Source organism: Carcharodon carcharias, chromosome 17 (genome assembly GCF_017639515.1).
Source record: "Carcharodon carcharias isolate sCarCar2 chromosome 17, sCarCar2.pri, whole genome shotgun sequence".
Lineage (NCBI taxonomy): Eukaryota > Metazoa > Chordata > Chondrichthyes > Lamniformes > Lamnidae > Carcharodon > Carcharodon carcharias.
This window is the reverse complement of record NC_054483.1, coordinates 59153166-59178020: the sequence shown is the minus strand read 5'-3', so window position 1 is coordinate 59178020 and position 24855 is coordinate 59153166. Positions and strand designations below refer to the sequence as shown.

At 38.5% G+C, this 24855-nt stretch overlaps 1 protein-coding gene across 3 annotated transcripts in view; it reads left to right on the top strand.

Annotated features, from left to right (window-relative positions):
• Positions 1-24855, top strand: part of atad1b (ATPase family AAA domain containing 1b) — a 39203-nt gene that overhangs the window by 4099 nt on the left and 10249 nt on the right. For all 3 annotated transcript variants that reach the window (XM_041209604.1, XM_041209605.1, XM_041209603.1), the window contains exons 3-7: positions 8997-9095; positions 12468-12588; positions 15266-15466; positions 22104-22210; positions 24085-24174. In XM_041209604.1, the coding sequence (XP_041065538.1) occupies positions 8997-9095; positions 12468-12588; positions 15266-15466; positions 22104-22210; positions 24085-24174 (618 nt within the window). The remainder of the gene's footprint in view (positions 1-8996; positions 9096-12467; positions 12589-15265; positions 15467-22103; positions 22211-24084; positions 24175-24855) is intronic.

Genomic DNA, 24855 nt, shown 5'->3' with positions numbered 1-24855 from the left:
CATTCAGCCCATAATGTCTACGCCGGCCAAAAAAGAGAAAAAAATAAACTAGCCGCTCATATTTAATCCCACTTTCCAGCACCTGGTCCACAGCCTTGCAGGTCACGGCACTTCAGATGCAGGTACCTTTTAAATGAGTTGAGCGTTTCAACCTCAACCACCTTCTTGGGCAGTGAATTCCAGATCCAACACCCTCTGGGTGAAAAAGTTTTTCCTCATGTCCCTTCTAATCCTTCTACCAATCACCTTAAACCTATGCCCCTTGGCAATTGACCTCTCAGCAAAGGGAAATGGGTCTTTCCTGTCAATCCTATCGAGGCCCCTCATAATTTTGTACACCTCAATTAGGTCACCCTTCAGCCTCCCCTGTTCTAAGGAAAACAACCCTAGCCTTTCCAATCTTTCCTCAGAGCTGCAGTTTTCAAGCCCTGGCAACATTCTTGTAAATCCTCTCTGCACTCCCTCCAGAGCAGTTATGTCCTTGCTGTAATGTGGTAACCAGAACTACGTACACAATTCCAGCTGTGGCCTTACCAGTGTTTTATACAGTTCCATCACTACACCCCTGCTTTTGTATTCAATTCCTCTTCCAATAAAGGAAAGCATTCCATATGCTTTCTCTACCACCTTACCCACCTGTCCAGTCATGCTCAGGGACCTGTGTATATACACTCCAAGGTCTCACTCTTCATCGACCTGTTATGAAAGTATAACAATTTTCAGAATATTTTTCTGCTTTATTGTGAAATAGGTTTATGGGTGTGAGTATAGTTGGGTCTGTGTGTGTGATTTAATTATATTTGGAGTCAGGTAGACTGCAAGTTTGGAATTATCAAAAGAAGCTAGGTGTAGAAATGTGTTTGAAATGCTAATGAGTAAACATGGGTGCTGGCTTAGCGTGTAAGGTGTGAAGGGTATTTGCATTTTTAGATAAGTGAAGGGATTGTTTGGATTTCAAGGGGATGTTAGTCTGTTTACAACTAGTCAGGTAAGCAAGGCTAAGGAATGTGTTTATTTTCCACAAAGGTTGCTGACAATATTGGCAACATGAAAGTTTTTATATTATGGGAAAGGTACTATTCCAAAGACATATGGAACAGTAGAATTTACACATTGAAAAGGGAGAAACATATATAAAGGAGATTGAAAGGCTATGTGTCAGAAGGCCACGTAAGATCTAACAGCGGTGTGTGAAACAGCCTTCAAGAAGCCATTTGTGCATAAGTCAGCTGTCTCCAGTAACTGAAGTTGGAGAAAGCCATTTGGAAATCCACGGTCAAATGGGTACTGTGTTAATTTGTCTATTTTAAAATCTAAAATTTATTTGGACTGTTGCCTTAAAGTGGGTATGTAACTGGGAGTCAAGTTATTTAGGAATTTTAGGAGTTGTTATAGTACTAAGTAATTTTAGTCTTATGTGTGTGTTTGAAATCTTTTATTTTGTTAATATTTTAATTTGACTTAAAATCTCTAAAGGTCTTGGTGGACTCATTACTTCTGAATTCAGTGCACACCTCCTCGTAATAAATACAAATTGCAAACTGTTGTGATAGTGGGACCAAGTTTCCCTTGTAGATTTGGACCACCTTGCACACAGCATCAGCCAAGTCATAACAGACCCCTCTCAATGACTTCCAACTTATTGAGTATTCCCTTGCTTTGTTTGCCCTCCCTAAATGCATCACTTCACACTTTTCCAGATTGAATTCCATTTGCCACTTTTCCACCCACTCAGCCAAACTATTGATATCATTCTGGAGACAACAGGTATCCTCTTCACAATCAGCTACATGGCTAATTTTTGTCATCTGCAAATTTTCCAGTCATGCTTTCCACATTTAAGTCCAGATCATTAATATATACAACAAACAGCAAGGGCCCCAACACTGAGCCCTGTGGAATGCCACTGGAAACTGCTTTCCATTCGCAAAAACATCCATTGGCTATTACCCTTTGTATTTTGTTGCTCAGCTATTTTTGGGTCCAACTCGCCACCTTCCCCTGTATCCTATGGGATCTCATTTTTTTGACCATTTCAAATGCCTTACTAAAATCCACGTAGACAACATTCACTGCACTACCCTCATCAATCCTCCTTGTTACTTCCTCAAAAAATTCTATTAAATTAGTAAGACACGATCTTCCCCTAACAAAATCATGCTGACTATCCCTGATCAATCTGTTCCGCTCTAAGTGACAGTTTATCCTGTCTCTCAGAATTGATTCCGATAATTTGCCCACCATTGAAGTCAGACTGACTGGCCTATATTTTCTATCCTATCCCTCGCACCCTTTTTAAATATTGGTACAACATTCGCAGACCTCCAATCCTCTGGTACCTCACCTGTACCTAGTGAGGATTGGAAATTGATCCTCGGAGTATCCGCTATATCCTGCCTGGCATCCTTTAACAACCTGGGATACAATCTATCCAGCCCTGGTGATTTATCCATCTTCAAGGATGCCAGTCCCTCGAGTACTTCCTCTCTCATTATGCTTATTGAATATAATATTTCACACGCCTCCTCTTTAACTAAAATGTCTGCATCATCCCTCTCCTTGCTGTATTGCATCCTGTAGAGGGTACACTGCTACCATTGTGCACCAATGACGGAGGGCATGAATGTCTAAGGTGGTGGATGGATGTCAATTAAGTGGGCTGTTTTGTATTGGATGATATCAAGTTTCTTGAGTGTTGTTAGAGCTGCACTCATCCATGCAAGAAGAGAGTATAAAATCGCACTCTTGGCTTGTGCCTCATTGATTATCAAAAGGGTTTGGGGAGTCAGGAGGTGAGTCACTTGCTGTAGAATACCCAGCCTCTGACCTGCCCTTGTAGCCATGGGTTTATATGACTGGTCCGTTGAGTTTCTGGTTAATGGATGTTGGTACTGCATGATTTGATGATAATGACCTTGAATGTCATGGAGATGTGGTTTGATTCTCTCTTGTTTGAGATGGTAATTTCCTGCCACTTGTATTTTGCAAAGTTACTTGCCCCTTATTAGCCCAAACCTGAATGCTCAGGTCTGGCTGCATGGAGTTCTTCAGTACTTGAGATGTGAATGGTACTGAACATTGTGTAAGCATCAGTGCACATTGCCACTTATGACCTTATGTTGAAGGGAAGGTCATTGAAACAGCTGAAGATGGTTGGGCCTAGGACACTACCCTGAGGAACTCCAGCAGTGATGTCCTGGGACTGAGATGATTGGTCTCCAACAACCACAACCATCTTCCTTTGTGCTAAGTATGACCCCAACCAGTGGAGAGTTTTTTTCCCAATTCCCATCACCTGCAATTTTGCTAGGGTTTCATGTGGTCGTTGATTAGGAGAGATATACTTACAATATGTAAATTTTATAATATGTACAGGTTGTCTCCAGCTCTATCAACTGGCTTTCTTGAATTAACACAAGATATAGTAAACTAACAAGGCACATATATTGGATGCAGCCATACTATCACCAGTATTGGAATGCTGCACTGCTACAGGGATCTTTCTGATGAGAGGTTAAGCACCTGCTTGCGTGGATGCAAACAATGCTATGACACTGTTTGAAGAAAAGCAGGTGTTTCTTCTGGTGACCCATCAACTTTTAACTGTCAGCCAACAACCCCCAAACCAACTTGAAATAGTCCTTTTATCTCATTGTTGTGGAACCTTGCTGCACGCACATTTATATAAATTTCAAAGGTGACTAAATGTCAAAAAGACCTCCATTGTCCAGCAAGTGATGTGGAGTGTCCCGAGACTATAAAGAGCTCTATGTGAATACAATGTCTCTCAGCACAGCTGTTAGTTTCTATTTTGCTCTTAACTCTTGTGAGCAGGGTTCAAAATATACTGGGGCGATGGGAAAATTCACCCTTGAAATCCCCCAAAAGCTTGCAAAAAAAAAAAAATCAATGATGGGGATGATGAATGAGAGAAAAATTGCCTCCCTACATGGGAGAGACCGAATCTGAGAAGCTGTTCCTCCAATCAAACATATTCTATCTCTCCCACGCTCACTGCCCCAGCTCTTCCAATCGTGGTTGCTCCTCGCCTGCTCTTGCTCTTCCTCCAGGGACAGAATAATTTGGAGGAGCAGCAAGGGCGGAAGAGAGGGAATCTGTGATTGGAGGAGCTAGCGCATTATTCTGGCTGATCCTGCTGCCGCCATCATGCTGAGCCCAAACCCAGATAAGGGAGAACAGGATAGCAACAAGTAGCAGAAGGTCTCATTCCATGATGCTCATCCAAGGTCAGCGACCATGGTGCCCGAGTTGGGACCAGGACCTAGCTCAGAGGTGGACGGGCTGGAGTTGGGCATGCTGGTGGGGAGAGAAGCAGCAGCAACAAGAGGGACAGATGAGATGGAGAAATGGTAAAGCCTCCACCTGAATAAACTTGCCTTTATTCGGCCTCTGACTGCAATGGGAGTTGACTTTAATAAATCATTAATTATAGTTTGCAGTTGGTGTGAGAATTGGATAAATATTCAAAGGGAAAAAGATTGCAGACCAAGGGATAAGAGTAGGAGGGAGCGGGGACTAATTTGATCACACTCTCTCAAAGAGCCAACACAGGCACGATAGGTTGAATGGTTTGACCTGTAACATTCCTTGATTTCGGATAATCAGCATACCTCTGCCAGTTTCTGTATTTGTGTTTAGACTTTGTGCCCATTGTAAAATACATGGCTTTGGTGGGGGTTGGGGAGCAGTACGGTTCATGAGTTAACCATCTATATAAAGTGGTATGTGCCTTTAATGTACTGGGATGCTTCTGTGCTAAGGGGTTCCAATCTATGTCTCATTAAAGCAAAGATTATCATGTGAGGAGGTGCATTAACTTGGAAGAAAATCACTGAATGTGAAATATATATCAATTAAACCATTCGTTATCTGATGGTTAGCTTGGTGCTGCAGAATTAATTTCGTATTTCCCTTGTTGCACACTGGGACCTTTGGAAGTCAATATCCTGACATGCTTATCAGCATTAACTTTAAACAGGAGTATTGAGGGGCATGAAGGCTCAAATTGACAGGACAAAACCAAAGAATAGTGAAGAGTGCTAATTGTTTGCAATTAATTTTAAAAAGGAGCTGTAGATGTAAGACTCATTCACAAGAAGTTGCCTTATGCGAAGTAGTTAGAACCATTTCATTTTGCAATTGGAATATGGGATATTGATTTATAATAAAATAATAGACATCTTATTTATAGATTCTAAGTTAAAAAGATTTAATTATATGTACATACAGACTTTGATTTTATCTATCTATGAAGAATACTCTTTGCTTTCTGTATTTGTGTTGATTTTTTAAATGTTGCTATGTGATTGCGTCATTTAATAAAGGAATTAGAGAGAATGAAGAATGAGCCCCTGAAAACCAAAAAGTAACCCTTGAGAAATTCGCAAGAGGAGCCCTGGAAAAAGGACATTATTTTGACCCCTGCTTGCAAGAATTGATGGTTTAAATGAAGACCTACTTATATAGCACCAAGTGCCTTCTCTCAGCATTATCTTTGTGTGTTAAATACAATTAAATTACTTTGAAATGCAAGAGCTGCAATGTTGGCAAAATTTTGTCAGGCACATAATTCCAAAAACAGCAATAAAACAAATGACAGTTAATTGTTAGTTGAGACATGGATGTTAGGCAAGACATTGGGAGAATTCTCTCCTCTTCTTCCGCCATTGTATTTTTCATAACCATATAAATAATGAAACGGCATTGGTTTAACATCTTATCTGTAGAATGGGTTGAATGACAATCTTCAATACTGCATTGGAGTGTTGAAGAAAGAACTTGCATTTTATATAGGGCCTTTCATGACCAAAAGAAATTTCCATGCTTTACAACTAATGAAGTACTTTCAAGTATAATCGCTGTTCTAATGTGGCAGCCACTTTGTGCAGAGTAACTTAGTCCCAGAACCAGCTGGATAAATGGTCATAAAATCTGTGCTTGTGATGTTGGTTGAGGAATAAATATTAGCTAGGACACTGATGAGCACTACGTTGTTCTTCACATTACGCCAGAGAATATTTTGCATTCATCTGAGAGAGACAGACAGTGCCTTGGTTTATTGTGTCATCCGAAAGCAATGCAGAAACCCTCCTGATACTGTTCTGGAGGGTCAGCGTAATTTGTGCCCCAGTCTTGGGAGTGAGACTTGAACCCACAATGTTGACACAAAACAGAGTGCTCCTAACTGAACTAAGCTAAAAATCTAACTCAGTGTAAATATAACCTACCACTTGGATGTTTCCTTGTTATTACACATCTAGTTTGCTTCTCTGACTTGCTTTGAACAGGTCGGCTATCTGTAACCTTACCAGTACTGTTTTGATCTCTTCCATTGCTTTATTCTAGCAGTTTTATTAATATTTTACAACTAGTTCAGATTTCTAGTACTGTAAATCCCTTAGCATTCAGACTATTTAAAAATGCAGGACTATAGAGTTTTTAATGATGTGGTGATTTTGTTGTGTTTTCATAACAGATTTCTGTTCAATACTCTTCAAATGTTTAACTTTGAAGAGCAGCTCTTGCACTATTTTATTAAAATTCAACTGGAGCAGGAATAATAATTCATACTTTTATCCCCTTTTCGTCAGTTGGGAATCCATGCACCACAAACCACGTTTCTGTCCACAGTTCAAGGAGCTCGACACTGGGACTTGACTTTTCAAGGTGGTTGAGCTCTATGGTATCAAATCATTTCTCCTCTTAAGCCTCCACATGGCCCTGGAGGTGGCTGACAGAAGCTGTCCAACGCCATGGAATATTGATTTTTGGAAAAAAAAATTGAACGAGTAAGAGTCTCAAAGATGGAAATTTAGACAAGTTTTGATGGAGCTCTAAATGATGGAGAAAGGCTCGTAGAACAGAAATATTGGGTAAAAAATTGATTGCAAACGTTATCCAGTTTTTAAAAATACTGAGTTGGATAATCTTGATGTAGCTTGATTATTTGCTTTGTGAGTACAAACTGGATGGCATGAATGCTAATTTTTGTTTAACACTTCAAATAAAGAGGAGTCTTTCCCCCAGATAGTGACCATATTATATAGATGTCCCACTAACTGAATGTTTTCCGAGAACATTGCAAAATAGGTTCAGATGAAGAAGGTCCTCAGCTCATCAGGATTACTTTCCAGAGTATACCAAGCCTACTAACTTTTTGTTGCAATGCCCAACTATTTCTGGGGTCCTGGACAGCCTTCCCTAGCAAATTGTTCTGTTGGCCGGTCTTGGTTTTTAAAATAAGCTCATTTTCTTTCATGTGATCTAATCTTGTTCTTCATAGTCCTGAGCAATCAGGATTATGAGGGATGTGATAACGTGGCATTTAGAAAATAATGGTGAAATTGGGCAGAGTCAATGCGTCATTTCATTTAGAAACTTTGGGAGGTTCCATGAGGTATTATCTAGTGCAATGTGTTTATTTTGTATTAATATTAATGGAGGAGGTATGCCCTCTTGTTCAGAATGCGTTATCTGTGTTGAACTTCAGCCACTGATCTATCCAGCTGCAAGCCTTGTCAAAAATCACTAAAATCTAATATTTACTGTTGCTTCTTAAAACCATGGTAACTCCTGCTTAGTACCATCTGTGAATTAAACAACAATGCAGTGTCATTGCAATTCCAGCTCATTTATCACTTTCCTGTTCGATGAGCAAGAGAAGTTCCAGCATATATCTCTCCCACCACCACTGCCAACATTACCCACACGTCCATGAACAGGCCTCTTCATCTCCAGTTCCTAAACCGGTAAAATACAACCTTATGAGCAGGTAAATGCTGGTGGTTGTTTTGCCTGAGGTAACAAAGTAATGCCCTGTAGGTGATGTCACATCTGTGACTAAGGGAATTATTTCTAAAATTTATTTCACCGTGCTTGTGGTATTAAGTGGGCTACTCACATATTTTAATAAAAAAACTTTATATTTTCAAGTTTCCTTCAGCTGAACCAGCTTCCTCCAGGCTAAAGCATTCCTAGGAAATGTAGGTTATGGGCATCTACAGCCCCTATCAATGCCATTGCACAATTGTTCAATGAGCAATGTATTTCTAATACGTTAGATTGGTCTTAACAGTGCTTCCTAGTCATTTTACCTAACAGATGGAGCTGCACAGGTGCAAGGAATGCTATCTGCGGCCCATTCTACAACCTGCAAGACTTCTCTGATAAATATGGTTATTTTGAGAATCAGTTAAAGCTGACATTAAAAATGCTGGGTCTAGAGTTACAAGGCTGCAGTATATTCTTTCTCTCCCCATCCCCACAAACATTTTTTTTCATTCATTCGTGGGACATGAGCATTTCATGTATTCCCCTGTATACTCAAACCCACACTTGGCAGTATCAGATTGAGAATATGATCCTTTAGTCTATTGTGCTGAATCTGTTCTCCCGGGTGTTTGTGTTCGCTGTGTAAGTCACACTCTATAACTTCTTAACACTTGGTGAATGTAAAGGAGAATGTAAGTATTTACAGAAACACATAGAGACCTCAGTGTGCCATTTTATTAGTAGATTAAAATTGTTAACAGGTTTGTGCTTCCAAGATCATATTTGGCATTCTGATAACTGAGGTGCTATGGAAGTTGAGTCACTTTGTACTTTGTACTCTAAGCACCTTGAGACAGCCTACATTAAAGATGCTGTATGAATGAAAGTTGTTGTTAAACTAATTAATGTATAATCCACAAGACTGGTTCAGCTAAGTGACTTTCAGTTCAATTATATTTTTAACCTTGGTTTTTCATTAAATTTATTGGCTATATTTTCATAGCTTGTGTTCTGTGGAAAAGTATATAATATGCTTTTGAAGTAAAATGTAGTAATACATGTTTCTATCGAACTGAGCACTGAGCTAACAGTTCATAATACTGAATGCAATTGGAAAGCAACAAAGTAAATTATGATTGAAGTGCAGCTGTGGGACTGTCCTTGCTTTCGTTTATATTTTACATTAATTATTAATTAACTTGCAGGCAGAAAGACTAATGAAGCAGATTGGCGTAAAAAATGTCAAGCTTTCAGAATATGAGATGAACATTGCAGCCCATCTAGTGGACCCCCTGAGTATGCAAGTAAGACATGTTTTAATTGTGTTCGATGTTCTTGCTGTCTTGGAAGGTAAAATATGGATTGAGTAGAATTACTAATCCTTATATTAGCTATGCACCATTGCAATTGGCATATAGTGGAAATCTCATTAGAGGCAACTTGCCGAATATAAAATTCCATTTTCCTTTTAGCTAGCAATTTAAATGTATTTATCCCTACCATCCGTACAGAGGAATAAGCCGTCGTTTGATTTTTGTCTTGCTCCACCTAGTACCAGTTGACCAGTGTCGGAAAGCTGCTATGAGGCGTCAAGGACATGACACCTTCCGTCTACTCCGTAGAAATTTATTGAGCTTTTTCCTCTAAATAGAAGTACAGCTTGAAACATTCTTTAGTAATGTCTTATGGCATCCTATAAAATTTGATGTTCCATTTCATTCAATCAGTAGGTGACCTGCCCTCAGGCTCCTGTTAATGGTGCTCTGGAGTTGACTAGTAAAAGAAGTGTAAGTAAAAGTGCCAAAGAACAGCCTTGGGAAACTCATCCCCTCTTAAATCTCCTTTGTCCATGTGGAAAGAGTTACCTTCACCTCTTCTAATAGTCCATCTAGGATTAGGACCTGCTTTTCAGAGAGTCACAATTGTGACTGTGTATCTTAGTGGCATATGGTCCTATGCCTACACTTCAAACAAAATATGTAATGCTGTGTCTTCAATTGCTTAATTAGTTTTTAATTTGTCTTATTTAACAATTTGGACTTAATTGGAGTATTGTGTCCAATTCTAGAAACCGCATTTCAGAAAGGATGTGATGGCTTCAGAAAGGGTGCTGAAAAGATTCAGGAGAATGGTTCCAAATTTGAGGGACTTCATCGAGGTGGATAGATTGGAGAAGCTAGGCTGCGCTCCTTAGAGAAAAGGTTGAGAGGAGATTTGATAGAGGTGTTCAAAATAACTAGATAGAGAGTAACTGTTCACATTGGTGGAAGGATGGAAAACCAGAATATACCAATTTGGAGAGATTGGCCAAGGAACCAAAGGCAACATGATAACTTTTTAATGCAGCGAGTGGTTAGGGCCTGGAATGCACTGCCTGAGAGTGTGGTGGAGGAAAAGTCAGTTGTAGCTTTCAAATACAATTGGATATGCACTGGAAGAGAAACTTGCAGCACCATGGGAAACTAAATTGCTCTAGCAGAGAGCTGGCATGAGCTTCATTGGCCAAATGTCATTCCTTCTGTTCTGTAGCCAATCTGATTCTATCTTTTAACAGTAGTTGAGGGCAAAAAGTCCATTTTTAATTTCATTCTGACTCTGATTGATTATAAGGTCAATAGTAATCCTCTTTTGAACAGATACACCCTGCATTTTAATACATTGTCCTATCTGAAACATAGAGTTCTTAATCAAGTATAGTGTGCATTAAAACTTTTATGGATTGTTCCACACAAACTTACCTATAATGAAAACAGAAACTGCAAATTAAAAACCCAAAACAGAAATTAAAAAAAGAATCTGCAATGCAGTGTGTGGCTCAAGCTAATGTTTCATTTTTCCATGAAATAAAACTTGATAATATATGGCTTTTTAAAAAGTGAATAATTTATTGTGTTCAAACTTAAAATGTGGTGCTGGGTGAAAAATTGACCAACTTTTGAACTGAGACTTTGTCAAATCAATTCATTGTTGGGAGAAAAATCACATAACTTAAATTTCCAAGACATTTGCTTCTAAATTTTTCAGGTAATCTACCTTCTTTGAGAAACACTTTTTTAGTGCAAAAAAGGCCAAAAAAAATCATGAAATGGTAAACTGTAGAAATAAAATTTGTGGTTTCAACAAAATTGTACTTTAAAGTTTAGAATGTGAGCACATAGCTTTGAAATTAAGAGTTAGGAAACTGCCTACTTAGTTGCAATTGCTAAATTATTCTCATTTTTGGAAAGCATAAAATGAATTCTCATATTTAAATATCGTCTTTAAAACTGACGTTCCGATGAAAGGTCATTCACTGTTTCTCTCTCTACAGATGCTGCCTGACCTGCTGAATATTTCCAGCACCTGCAGTATTCTGTTTTCTGACTTGGTCTTTAAAACTGCTGTCTTGTTTATACAGAGAAATAAAAATGAATCATTGCAGTAAATTAGAGTGTTTTCTCTCATCTCAGTTCCTGCTTGTAGATACTTGATAAGGAACCCAGGGAAATCAATCTTGGCTATCATCAAAGAAATTCTGAAATTGAGGTCTGAGTAATGATGATTTTTTAATCACTCAACTAACAGTGAACATACTTTATCCAACAGAGGGTAAATAAATTTGAGTATGTGATTGATGATTTCTTTAGTTACCTGTGGTTTATTAAAAGCAGCTCAGAGTTTCCAAAGTTCTATTTAATAGATCTACCAGAATAATTATTCTCTGATTCAGAGGCAGGATTCGATTTTCTTGGAGTTGCTACAAGTTTGTGCACATACAGCATGTTGACAATGCATCAATGTTGTTCCCTCTTCATTTGCTTGTGTCATGTATTTAACATTTCACTGAGACCCAATTCTCCAGATGAGGTGCTATAAACCATAATTTAAACTGAATTTAGTGTGAAGGCCAGCCCTCTGCCCCTCATGCTTGTTAAACTGCCTTTAACAAACAATGCTTCTAAAAATAAAAATTATACCTAATATGGGCTTAGTGCCAGGTAATGCTCAATCTTTAGAATATAAAATAAGTCACTGTGCTGTATCTTGCACAAATTGTGACATGCAATGTCTTAACTATTGTAACATTTCATTACAGTTGGACAGCAGAAATTGAATTAAATTATTTTGTTCATGCATACAAAGACCACTTTGACAGGGTTACATTTGGAGAACTAGTACATTGGTGTCGGCAATAAAATCAGTTTCTGCCCTATTCATTTTCTATTTTTTTTAAAAAACGTATCCATTTCGATAACAATATCTGAGTTAAGCTATAAAGCCCTCAGGATACATGAAATCAAAGGGTAATTCTGTAAGAAGAACAATTGCTGCTGTTCCTACTTTTAGAAGTCACGTGTGAGAAACACCACAGGAGATTCACTTGTAAATTACTAACTTAAATATTACTGAATATCTTAGGTTATTTAAGGCTTTTAAGGACTGTAATATCATTTGGAAAAATAAATCATCTAACTTTTTTCAACAGACTGCTAATGCTTATTTGTGCTGGTTAGTTTTGAAATGAAGCTTATTGAAAAGAAAACAATTTTTAATAAATGTCTAAGCAGGAAAATCTGCCATTGAAATTAGTCTATGCCTGCTTTTTTTTTACTGCATTGAACATTACTTAATCAAAACTGCCTTAATTTGTAGCATTTCCATGCTTTTTCAGTTATGTTTTCATTTGCTTTCATTAGGTTACCTGGGATGATGTTGCTGGCTTGGATGAAGTCATTTCAGAGCTCAAAGATACAGTGTTATTGCCCATTCAAAAAAGCCACCTCTTTGAAGGGTCGAAGCTGCTGCAGCCTCCAAAAGGTATATGGAAGTCCCAACATAAATGTTAACTAGGGCGAGCATGTATCCCACTTTTTGAAATAGCATTTGAAAGGCAATACAGCTAAGGACCTTTGAGTTGTATTTTGAGCAAATGGCCAGTTGGCAGGCTTGGTCCTGCACAATAATCTTGCAGGAAGTCTGTGATGCTGGTTATTCGTTGCTTTATAATTGAGGTTACAGGGTTGTTTGGTAGTATCCAGGATGATGGAGTAGCCCTATGTAGAGTTTGTACAACTAACCTTACCCGAAAAGGTGACCTCTCAATAGCTGGGCTAGCTAATTGTACCTAGTAGGCTGTTCTCTTTGCTCTGGTTGTGGAGGGGAGGAAAACCAAACACGTTCCATTGAGCGCATATCAAATTGCATGAATTCTTGTTGACAGACGATGCAAAAAAGCTTAGCAAAGGATCCTGCAGCCAGCATGAGAGCTGGCTTACTACTCATATCAGCATTACTGCACTGAGTGAGAGGTATGATTGATGAAAGATCACACTGGCTTATCCCTGTTGATGTAACGTTTAGAGTTCGCTACAGTGTTGCTGAGAACATGCAAAAAGGCATCAACGCCTGACAGCTGTGAGACTACCACTGAAACAAAAGTGAAGATGAGCTGAAGAATAGCTTTTTTTATGTTTATGCAACACTATCAGCAGTCAAGCAAATCATCATGGGAGATTTCAGTGTATGGATTGACAACTTGAATGATACACCGACTTCATGATGTTGGGAAAGCTGATAATAGAGGCCTTGCCTTGTGACAAAATGTATTGAGAATGAGCTGGTCATCTTAAGCCTAATCTTGCCCCAACCAGACAAACATTACCGATCCTAGATGTATCTGTGATCCATAAACCAGCATTTTATCAATTGTATCTTTGGCCAGTGGTCTGACCTAAAATATATAAAAATTGTATGTGGGGCAGAATGCTAGAGTATTGCTTGTATGAAATGCTTTATACTATTGTTGGCAATCCAACCACATTTGGTGCAAAATTGCCTTGAAGCCTTTTAGATGCTTACTTGTGAAGAGGTTTAAGGACCCAAGCAAGAGCTATGCAGAACCTACAGTACAGACCTTTCCGCTGGTGTAGCACCTACAGATATTATCACTATCAAGCGATTTGCACTACAGGATATCCTGCACTGCCATCATAGATGAAGCCATGACTGTCACACAGTGGCCGCTCCATAATAACGCGGATGAAATCTCTGCAGAAGGTTAATGAAGCCATCGAGGGAATGAAGATCGTGAAAGTTCCAGGACACAATGGGATTCCAGAAAAGATTTATTTGAGTAGATCTCATTGACTGGGCAGCTGGCGCCATCCCATTGGACTTACTCCCAGAAGTAGAAAGGAGAGAGGAGCAACAGAGGCAAATATTATGGAACTTTCCTTCTGATAATGAATACTTTTCAGTTGTCTGCTTGAAAATGCCATTGAATCGATCTTCAAGACTCAATGTGACCTTCAATAAATTGCAGCATGGTTGACATGTTTTTCTTCATTAGACACAATAAGAAGCAATGTATGGAATTGCATAAAGATTGTTACACCATATTTTCTGTTCTGATCAGTGTTTTGATTCTGTTCGCCAAATATATCAAAAGTATTTGATACACATGATATGGTAGTACCTGTCCATTACGCCCTACGCTCTTGCCTCAGCCAATTTCTGAACCAGATCATTATCTTGCCTTCAATCCCATGAACTTCAACTTCAGCCAACATACTTTTATGTGGGAATTTGTCTAATGCTTTCCATATTGATGACGTCCATAGACATTTCCCTTAGGAAGAATATATTGATCTTGGAGGAAGCTGCAGAGTAGATTTACTAGAATGATATCTGGACTTTAAGGCTTAAGCTCTGGGAAATTAATCAAATCATGATTGTGTTCCTGGAATTTACAACTTATTAACATAGAATTTAAAAGTTTGGATCTCTCTGCAAATGGCAATTGATGTTTGATAATTGATGGATTTTTGTTAGCCAAAGGTGTGGAGGAGAATGGGGTAAAGGCAGGTAAAAGAGAGGTCGCAGATAAGCCATGATCTCATTGAATGGTGCAATAGGCTTGAAGGGCTAAATGGCTCACTCCTGTTCTTCTGTTCCTATAGAGCAGTTGTGTTGAATGGCCTGGTTCTGCACTGTACATTCTGTATAAATCACGGTTGAAGAAAATATGTTGATTTTTGGCACTGTCTACATTCTTGAGAAACTAGTTTTGCATTTGAGGCCATGCCTACTCTAGTCTTTTACACTGTTGCACAGCGTAGTCCACTTGCTCCAAGCATCAACCGGAGTTGCTACAAGAGAGAGGCACTCAGCAGTGAGGTCTGTTCACGGCTCATGCTTTGGACCTTAATGCATTTCACATATCAGCACCTAATGGGCTTCAAGGTGATTCTGCAGAAGTGTAGTTGGATTGCCAACAATATCTTAAAAGTATATCATACAATGATCTGTGCAGTATTCCGCTGCACAAAACTACATGTTCCTAATGAAGGGTTGATTATTTCTCTTTATCTATGCACACTTCTAACCTACCTCAGAAATCCACTTTGGAGATAGGAAATAGAAACTGACTTTTCTTGGTTCTTTTAGTAGTATCATGTTGAAGCAACTTTCAAAAATGCCATTGTTTGTGTTTTAGGTGTACTCCTGTTTGGGCCTCCAGGCTGTGGAAAAACTCTTATTGCCAAGGCTACTGCTAAAGAGGCAGGTTGTCGGTTTATTAATCTACAGCCTTCCACCTTGACAGATAAATGGTATGGAGAATCCCAAAAACTGGCTGCAGCTGTTTTCTCGTTGGCTGTAAAACTACAACCTGCCATTGTCTTTATTGATGAAATTGGTAAGCATCTGTAATTTAGGTTATTGGTATTTTGTTCAAGGTCTCTAATAAGATTATAATTGCTAATATAAATTTGTAAGATATACAGCTTTCTCTCCACAGAATTTACGCTTTTGCTAAATTTTCACGCTTCAGGTCTGGTGTCATTCTTAATCTATAATTATCCTATCAAGTACATTGTTCCTGAATTTCACACTCCAGCTGGCTGCCTGATCCCACCCTCCTGATTGGCAGCAGGCAATCAGAATATCGCTACTGCTGTGTTATAGCCCAACCGCTGATCTAACTCTGAGTTGGCCAAGATTGGTAAATGTACCTATACTTTGCTGAAAGGAAGAGCAAAACACTGAACAAAGGAAGAACAAAGGAAAAATGACATTAGACAAAAATAAAAATGGTGTAAATTAGGTCACATAGGAACATAGCATTTAGGAGAGTAGGCCATTCGGCCCTTCGAGCCTTCTCCGCCATTCAATAAGATCATGGCTGATTTGACTGTGGTCTCAACTCCATTTCCCTGTCTGACCCGATGACCCTTGACTCCCTTCTCTATCAAAAATCTATCTAACTCAGCCTTGAATACATTTAATGACCCAGCTTCTGTTACTTTCTGGGGAAGAGAATTCCACCAACTAACATCCTTTGAGAGAAAAAAATGCCTCCTCAGCTCATCTTAAAAGGGAGACTCTTATTTTTAAACTGTGTCCCCTAGTTCTAGACACAAGAGGAAACATCCTCCAAATACCCACGACTAGGTTGGAATTACCAACAAAATTTTCTTTCCTTTGCTGACTCTGACCCAGAGATTTGCAGCCTTAATGGTGTCTTATTATTCAATCCTATGCTATTTGACCTTTTTGACTTTGATGTTGAGCTTTGAAAGCACCTGTCTTCCTCTTGATTTTTCTCGAGCATTTTTCTTCTTACCAGAAATTCATACGTAAGCTGGCCTATGATCCTCCAAGATGGGGAAGCTAGATAAGTACATGAGGAGGAAAGAATATGATAGGGGATGTCATGGTGAGGTGAGAGGAGCATAAACATCAGTGTAGACCTGTTGGGCTGTATGGCCTGTTTCTGTGATGTAAATTGTTTGCACTTCATTGTAATGTCTTCCTCTTGCACCCACACTTGATCTTTATCTTGCTTCCAATAAATACTTTGGATAATTTGAGTCTATTCTATCAAGCCAAATAGAATTTGGGATGTGGCCATTTGATAACACTATACTTCATCAAATGCCATTTGATGAGCAGTGAAGCACAGATAGAGGTTATACTGAGCTAATGCTTGTACTCTCATTGTTTACAAACAGATGATGTCTGGTTCTTTTTCCTTTTGTAGAAAGGATTTAGTTCTTCAGTAATTTCTGAATCGATGAAGGGTCTCATTCAAACAAATGCTAATTATGTGACTCACAACTCCCATTATTTAGTGATTGCTGCACTCCTCTGGTATTACAACAAAAGCATGCTGCAAAAGATCATGGGGGATTGTGCCCTGTATCATACACAAGACTAGTTATGTATAGCTTCTCAATCTTGCATCACCAATGTGGGTTGCAACATGTCAGTATAGATGTTATTATTTCAGTTGGAGCTTCTTCCCAATGCTTTTGCCTTGTTTACAGCTGCAAGACAGTTTGTGGAAGCAGAATTAGTCTCCAATGAACTGATATTTGCCGCCTTACATGTGGTGTGTATGGATTAGGGTCCCTGGGTTTAATAAATAAAATATGTTACCCATTGGATAATATCTCTGATGCCTATCACTTTTTCTCCCATAATAAAACACCATTAGACAATTTTTGTAGAGGCTAAAACTACTTGTGCAGTTTTACTTACAGGATAAAAACACAGTAATCAAAATACACAGCAAGGTACACTAACACAGTGCTGGAAATTAGAATAAATCCACATGGTCTTAGTATAGTCTTTTTGGTATTTTGCTCATTAAATTGTGATAAGCAACTGGCCTTTTGAATTAAATAGTTTTGTTTCTTGATCATTTAAGATGAGGTCTATGTGGATGAAGCAAGTTACTACTTGAACAAGGGATTTTGCCTTTTTCCTAAGGATATAATTTATTATTTTCTATTTTGAATTTTGATGAATGATGACAGCTATTTTAACTCTTTAAAAGCTGTATTGAATTGATCTCTTTTTACTTTGTCATGGTTTGCTGCTGTGTTTTTCTATTTTCTTCAAAGAAGCATTCATCCATTTCTCTTTCTTCCCTCATCTTTGTTTGCCTTAATAACCACTTGAATCTTATTCAGCCCTTGACTGGCTCACATCCAACTGATGCATCAAAGTGCATGTACTAGATGAATAAAGTTTTTGGTTAGAGATTGATCTTGACATATACATGGGATTCAACATTCCTGCTCTAATATCCCCAAAGTGTTTGAGAAGTCTTGAGACTCTTGAATGCTGTATCACTCACTGTTCCGACAAAGTCTGAATTATTACATTTTTTTTAAGACTGAACTACCATATATATGTGAATCTAGTCAATATATAAATGTACAGTATTAGTATCTCACTTTACACAGTTTTTAAATAACCAATAACATGACTGCTGTCAGGGATCTAGGAGTGCATCTGTTGACATCTCCAGGAAACTCTGCTTTGGGTGGCATTTGATTGTGACTTCAGTAAGACTGAATCAGACAGGACTAGAAAATATCTGAAAATAGTTTTCTTCCCTAAGTGACAGTAACCAGAGTATCATGGGATTTAGGTTAGTTATGGAAAAGGACAAAGAGGATTCAAGAGTAAAAATAATTCATTAGGGAGGGCCAGTTTCAATAGAGTGAGAACAGATCTGGTTCATGTAAATTGGAATCAAAGATTAGCAGACAAAACTGTAATGAAACAATTGGCTGCCTTTAAAGAGGTCGTCAGGTATAATTGAGGTATGTCAAAAGACAGAGGGAGTAAGATGAAGCAGGAAAAGGGTGAATATGACAGATATCATATTGATAACGCAAGTGAGAACCAGGCTGAATATATACATTTCAGAAGGAAAGTGAAAAAAGAAATATAAAAAGCAAAGAGAGAATGCGATGAGACTGACATCTAACACAAAATAACTGTTATAATCCCCAGCTGAGGTTTCCACTGGACAAACCTGATCCCAGGGTCAAACCCTGCTTGATAGATCCTAACTTTTATTTGTTTGTTTAGATATGTGGAGAGTGGCCACTGAACAGAGTCATCGGAGTCAGCTAATGAACTTTTAACAACAGTATAAAACACTTATTTAAAAAGAAAAGATGAACTATATTATAATACCCCTTCACCCACAAGTATACCTTTACAGATATATACAGATTTGTAAGGATAACACAAGTTACAAAAGCTATCTTATACTCTAATATTCACGGTAAGTACACAGTCCATGTAAACCAATAGGCATCCTGTGGTCAGACACAGAACACTCAAACCAAGTGATTGATACCACCTCAAGCAGATGCTATTGATCTCATCGACCCCCCGTAGACGCTTCTCCCACCATGAGCTAAATGGTCCCACTGCACTCTGTCTTTCACACTAGGATTTCCAATCTCCACTCCAAGAACTCGCTTCGGAATCTTCTCCCAAACTAATGCTTTCTCTCAGATGCCTTCGGCAAGAGTTGACCTCCAGAGTTTCAAACTCTCCTTAATGTTCCTCTTCCCTGGGCCACCACATGCATTCAAGCTTTCTTCCACGCACTCTCTCTCACTGACTCAGCTGTCAACAGTGCATCGCTGCTTCACATACCTAATGCAAAGAGTTACAGAACTTCAGCCATCTCTTGCACCTTCTTGCCTCTTGCAAGCTGTTTTCGCTTTAAATCTGCTTTCTGCAGCTTTTGCCTCGAAGTCTGAAGCTTCGAGCCTTTCTCTCTGTCCCTCATAACTTTACTTAATGGGTCTTTTCCAGGTTCCTGTCCTTCTTTGGATAGAAGGCCTGCTTGGAATTTTCTCCTGTTCCACTTACCTGGACTTTGGGGTCTTCTTTTGGTTGGGACTGGCTATCTGTCCCCTTTGCTCTAGTCTCCCCTGGCAGCTACTTTCAAAACCAACTGAACTCAAATAGCTTTCAAATCAAACTGCTGTTTTCTAGTTTCTTCTGTGTATTTGTGGGAGGGATCTGTCTCTCTATTCTTGTCTGTTTAACTTAGCTGCAACAGTTGTAAAACACTCATTAGAAATGCAGGTACCTTTTAAAGTGAAACTAAAACTCAATTTGACCTTTTTTAACACAGATACAGAAATGCAAATCAAACTTAGAAATGAGCTTCAGCTTTAATGTTTAACACCTACAAATAGAACTATAACTTACTTAAACTATCTCTATTTCCTAACACACCCAAAGCCTTCTATAGGCATATTATAATAAAAGGAGGAGTAGGGTCAATTAGGGACAAAAAGCAATTCATGCATTGAGGCTGGGGAATGGCTGAGGTATACAATGAGTACATTGCACCTGCACCAAGGAAGATTCTGCCAAAGTCATAGTGAAAGGGAAGACGATTGAGACACTGGATGGGCTAAAAATTGATATATGGTGCCATTCTTGGTATTAGAAAGGCTGGCTATACTTAAAGTTGATTGAACCATGGAACATGACTGAGAGGAGAAAGAAAGCAGCACCTAAAAGAGTGATCCAATCTGTGGCTCCAGAGCAGGTCAACTGCATTCTGAGAAAAATAAATGTATGATGTCGCAGGCAAACAGGTAGTTGATTGGTGAGCATTTTTCTCATTTATCGTTATCTTTCAATACTCAGGTAACTTTAGTAATTGTAAGGTTTTATTATTAGTGGTAGTAAGGTTTACTAATATTTATAAACTTTGTAACACTTAAAAAGCCTCCTAGGGTGCCTCTAGGCCACCAGGATCGATGGTGCATCTGAGGATACTGAGGCAGGTAAGGGTCGAAATTGTGGAGGCTTTGGTCATAATCATCCAGTCCTCCTTAGATAACAGGTTGGTGCCAGAGGACTGGAGAATATAAAATGTTACATCCTTGTTCATAAAAGGGTATGAGGTTAAACCCAGCAACTAATGGTCAGTCAGTTTAATCTGACTGGTGGTAGTAAAGCTTTTAGAAATGATCATCCGGGACATAATTAACAGTCACTTGGACAAATGTGGGTTAATTAAGCAAATTATGTTTAATTAACTTGATTGAGCTTTTTGATGCAGTGGCAGAGGGCTATTGAGGGTAATGGAGGTTGATGTGATGTAAATGGACTTGTGAAAGATGTTTGATTAAAGTGCTACATAACAGGCTTGTCAGAAGCCTATGGAATAAAAGGGACAGTGGCATCATGATACGAAGTTCGTTAAATGATAGGAAACAGAGTAGTGGTGAATGGTTCTTTTTCTAGAGGAAAGAATATAGTGGGAGTCCCCAGGGGCCTGTATAAGGACCACTGCTTTTCTTGAACTGTCAGTGAGCTAGACTTTGTTGTACAAGGCAAATTGACACAAAACTTGGAAGTATAGTGAACTGTGAAGAGGGTAGTGATAAACTTAAAGAGAACATGGTGGAATTTAACGCAGAGAAGTGTGAAGCAATACATTTTGGTAGGAAGAATGAGAATAGGCAAAATAAGATAAAGGGTACAATTCTAAAGTAGATGCAGGAGTAGAGGGACCTATGGTATATCTGCACAAATTATTGCAGGTGGTAGGACAGGTTGAAAAAGCTGTTCACAAAGTCTAAGGGATCCTGAGTTTTATATAAAGAGTTTTATATATATTTTATATATTATCACATTCCTTAGATAATATCACCAGCTTCAACACCTCTTTGTCCTTTTGTGTATGACATCTTTTGGTTATCTCCACCTATCACTGGCCCTCTATCCAGCTCTACTTGTCCCACCCCCTCCTTAAACCAGCTTATATTTCACCTCTTTTCTATTTTTACTTAGTTCTGTTGAAGAGTCATACGGACTCGAAACGTTAACTGTGTTCCTCTCCGCAGATGTTGTCAGACCTGCTGAGTTTTTCCAGGTATTTTTGTTTTGGATTTCCAGCATCCGTAGTTTTTTGCTTTTATATATAGCGGTATAGACTATAAAAGCACAGTAGTTATGGTGAACCTTTGAGGAGCACTGGTTTGACCTTAATTGGAGTATTGTGTCCAATTTTGGACACTAGTTAGAGAGAAAATGTTCCCATTGGCAGAAGGGTAAAAAATAAGAGGACACTGACTTAAGGTGATTGGAAGAAGCAACAGCAACATGATGAAACACTTTTTTACACAGTGAATGATTTGGATCTGGAATGCATTGCTTGAGATTATGGTGAAGGCAGATTCAATCATGGCTTTCAAAAGAGAATTGGATAATCATCTGAAGAGAGAAATTTTGCAGGACTACAGGGAAAGAGCAGGGGAATAGGACTAACTCAGTAGCTCTTGCAGGGAGCCAGTATGGACACAATGGGCTGAATGGCTTATGCTCTAACCATTTTATGATTCAATGATCCTATAATCCTGGTACTTTGTTCACCGTGAGAAAAAATTGACACTTCTATAAGAAGAAATTTGTTGAATTTTGCCAATGCAGTCTTCAGAGTTAGGTATGACAGTAATTTTGAGTAAATATTTATTGGAGTGTTTATTCTTATTTTTCAGATTCTTTTTTGCGCAATCGATCCAGCTCAGATCATGAAGCTACAGCAATGATGAAAGCTCAGTTCATGAGCCTCTGGGATGGTCTTGATACTGACTTCAACTGCCAGGTGACTACAGTATTTGATTTTAATATTGAAATCCTGCATCTTTTTGTCACCTGCAGGCTTGACTTACCTAGTTCATTCCTTGCCTCTCTCCTGTGCTCCATCCTACATACGCACACTCTTAACTTAATAACTCTGTTACATGCATCCTATCTCACACCAAGTCTTACTTCTGTATTTGTCCTGTGCTTGCCTCCCTTCATTGACTCGCCATTCCCCAATGCATTGAACTTGAGATCCACGTTCTTGTTGCTCCTATTATTATTGCTCCTATTGCCTTGCCACATCTTTTGTAATCCTTATACCAGGCCCCTTACTGGTTAGTGTTTTACCTATCATGGCTCAACACTCTAGAAATCTCTGATAAACATGTCAATTTGACTATCTGTCTCCCACACGCTTGCTCTCGCGCTCTGTCTCTACTTTTGAAAAGCTTACTCTAAATGTACATCGAACTATGCTTTTGGCCATCTCCCTTAACTCTTCTACTGTGCAACATTCATTTCCATTTCCTGAAGCATTTTATTATCTTAGAGATTATAAGTGCAGTGTTTTATGGTGAAATATCACTGTGTAGTACACTGATTATTATATCTGAACTTAATGATAGACGTAATCAGTTAAAACTCTCACCATTGTTGAAATTTATTTCCACTAACATTTTGTTTGGCATTATCCAGCAGTAAAACCAGTTATTGCCCCCTGCTGTACAAGTCACAGGCTGTAGACTACACATAATGAGTGAAAATGTTTCCCTTATTATTTAATACATGAGTATAATAACCCAAGTGCTTCTGCTATCCCCTGATCAATAATTTACTAGCAATCGTTATGAGTGTTTTTTTGTCAATTTTGCTCCAATGTCAGCCATTGTTTTAAATAACTTGTATTGTATTAATAACATTCTAGTTGCCTAGTTTTGTTCCACGTTATTTGGTGTGAGAGTTTTCAACACTGATAATTAGAACTTCTGCTGTCTACTTACTTGAAGTTGTTGAATCCTTGCTGCCAAGGGCACCATCAATGGTTCACTTAAGTAGTCATTACCCATATACAAGCCTTAAGGGTAAGTGTGGGGATTTGACCATTGGGCTATCACAGTCAAGCCTGACTTCACCTGGTATCCACAGTTGCATGCTTGCAGCAGGAGTTGCTGAAAAACCTGGCTATTTTCTCTGCCCCCCAGGCGGGTTTTTACGAAATTGACAATGGTTTCATGGTCATCATTAGACTTTTAATTCCAGAATTTTCACTGAATTCAAATTTCACTGTCTGCCATGCTGGGATTTGAACCCAGGTCCCCAGCAAATTACCCTGGGTATCTGGAGTGCTAGCCCAGTGATAATACCACTATGCCACTGCCTCTCCCTATGGGGTAAACTTGCTGAGCCATCTGGGAGCCCCACACAGGAATTCTTTTAATTTGAGTGAAACAGGTACCATGAACTTTTTCAAAGTAAGAGAGCTCTTGACAATCCATCTACTGTTATTTCAACTTGTTACAAATGCAGCATAGTTCTGCACTTGATTTTCCAGTAAAGACTGTAAATTTACAATTATTTCTAGAAACAAGAATGTGTAACTAAATGAATTTTCCCTTTTACTTGCTGTGATGTTGTCTGAGCTATAAAAAAAATGAAATGATGATTTGCTTTAGATTAAAAAGTAAGCTTATTTTAAATATACTGTTTATGACTTCTATTGATGACATCATCCTAACAAGCTGATTAAATTACCAGCTAAAGTCGTATTTCCATTGAAGACTATTCCAAAATAGGTGTGATGGGAATAGAGAACTCTGTATACAGCAGCCATTAGATCCATGCAGTTTTTATTAAAAAGCCTAATGTATTGATGCCTAATACCTCTTTTATTAGGTAATTGTGATGGGTGCTACTAACAGACCACAAGATCTTGACTCTGCCATTTTGCGAAGGATGCCAACAAGATTTCACATAAGGCAACCTGTAAGTACAGATACAGGTATAATGCTGTTGGACTCATGTTTAATATTTCTGTCATTATGGCCACAAGGATTATTCAGAAGTTTTGCACTTTTGAAGTGATTTGTGTTCATTTGGAAAATGTAAGATCTCTGAAAGGCAACATAATATAATTGGCGGAAAATATGTTTGCATTTATCAAATAGCTTATTCCATAGCAAATTACTTTTGGAGTGTATTGGCTGTTGTTTAGGTTAAGTAGGAGAAAACAATATTATCTAGAACTTGAGAGGATGTTGATAAATTAGTTTCACTATTTTATATTCTTCCTGTAAAATAAATGAACGAATCCGATGAACCTTTGCTAAGAATGTTTCAGTTAACAAAGGTTACTTGCATCAAGAGAGGCAAGTGGCACCATGGGATATGGATCTTAAATACAGTCCAGATAGGTTTTACTTCCCTTTCCTTGGTCACTGCTGGTTTATAATTGTGAATTTGAATTGAATTGTCAATATGAGAGAACCAGTTTTGATCTGTTTTACCATGGCACAAATTTGGACTGTAAGGTTGTACTTTGTTACATAATGGGGCAAATCTAACTTTACTGTTGCTTAATAAGAGTCCTAAATTTGGAAATTTCAGTCCAGTTTATGGTGGGTAAAAGCCCACAGTGCAAAATTGGCTGTGGATTTAATGAGGCAA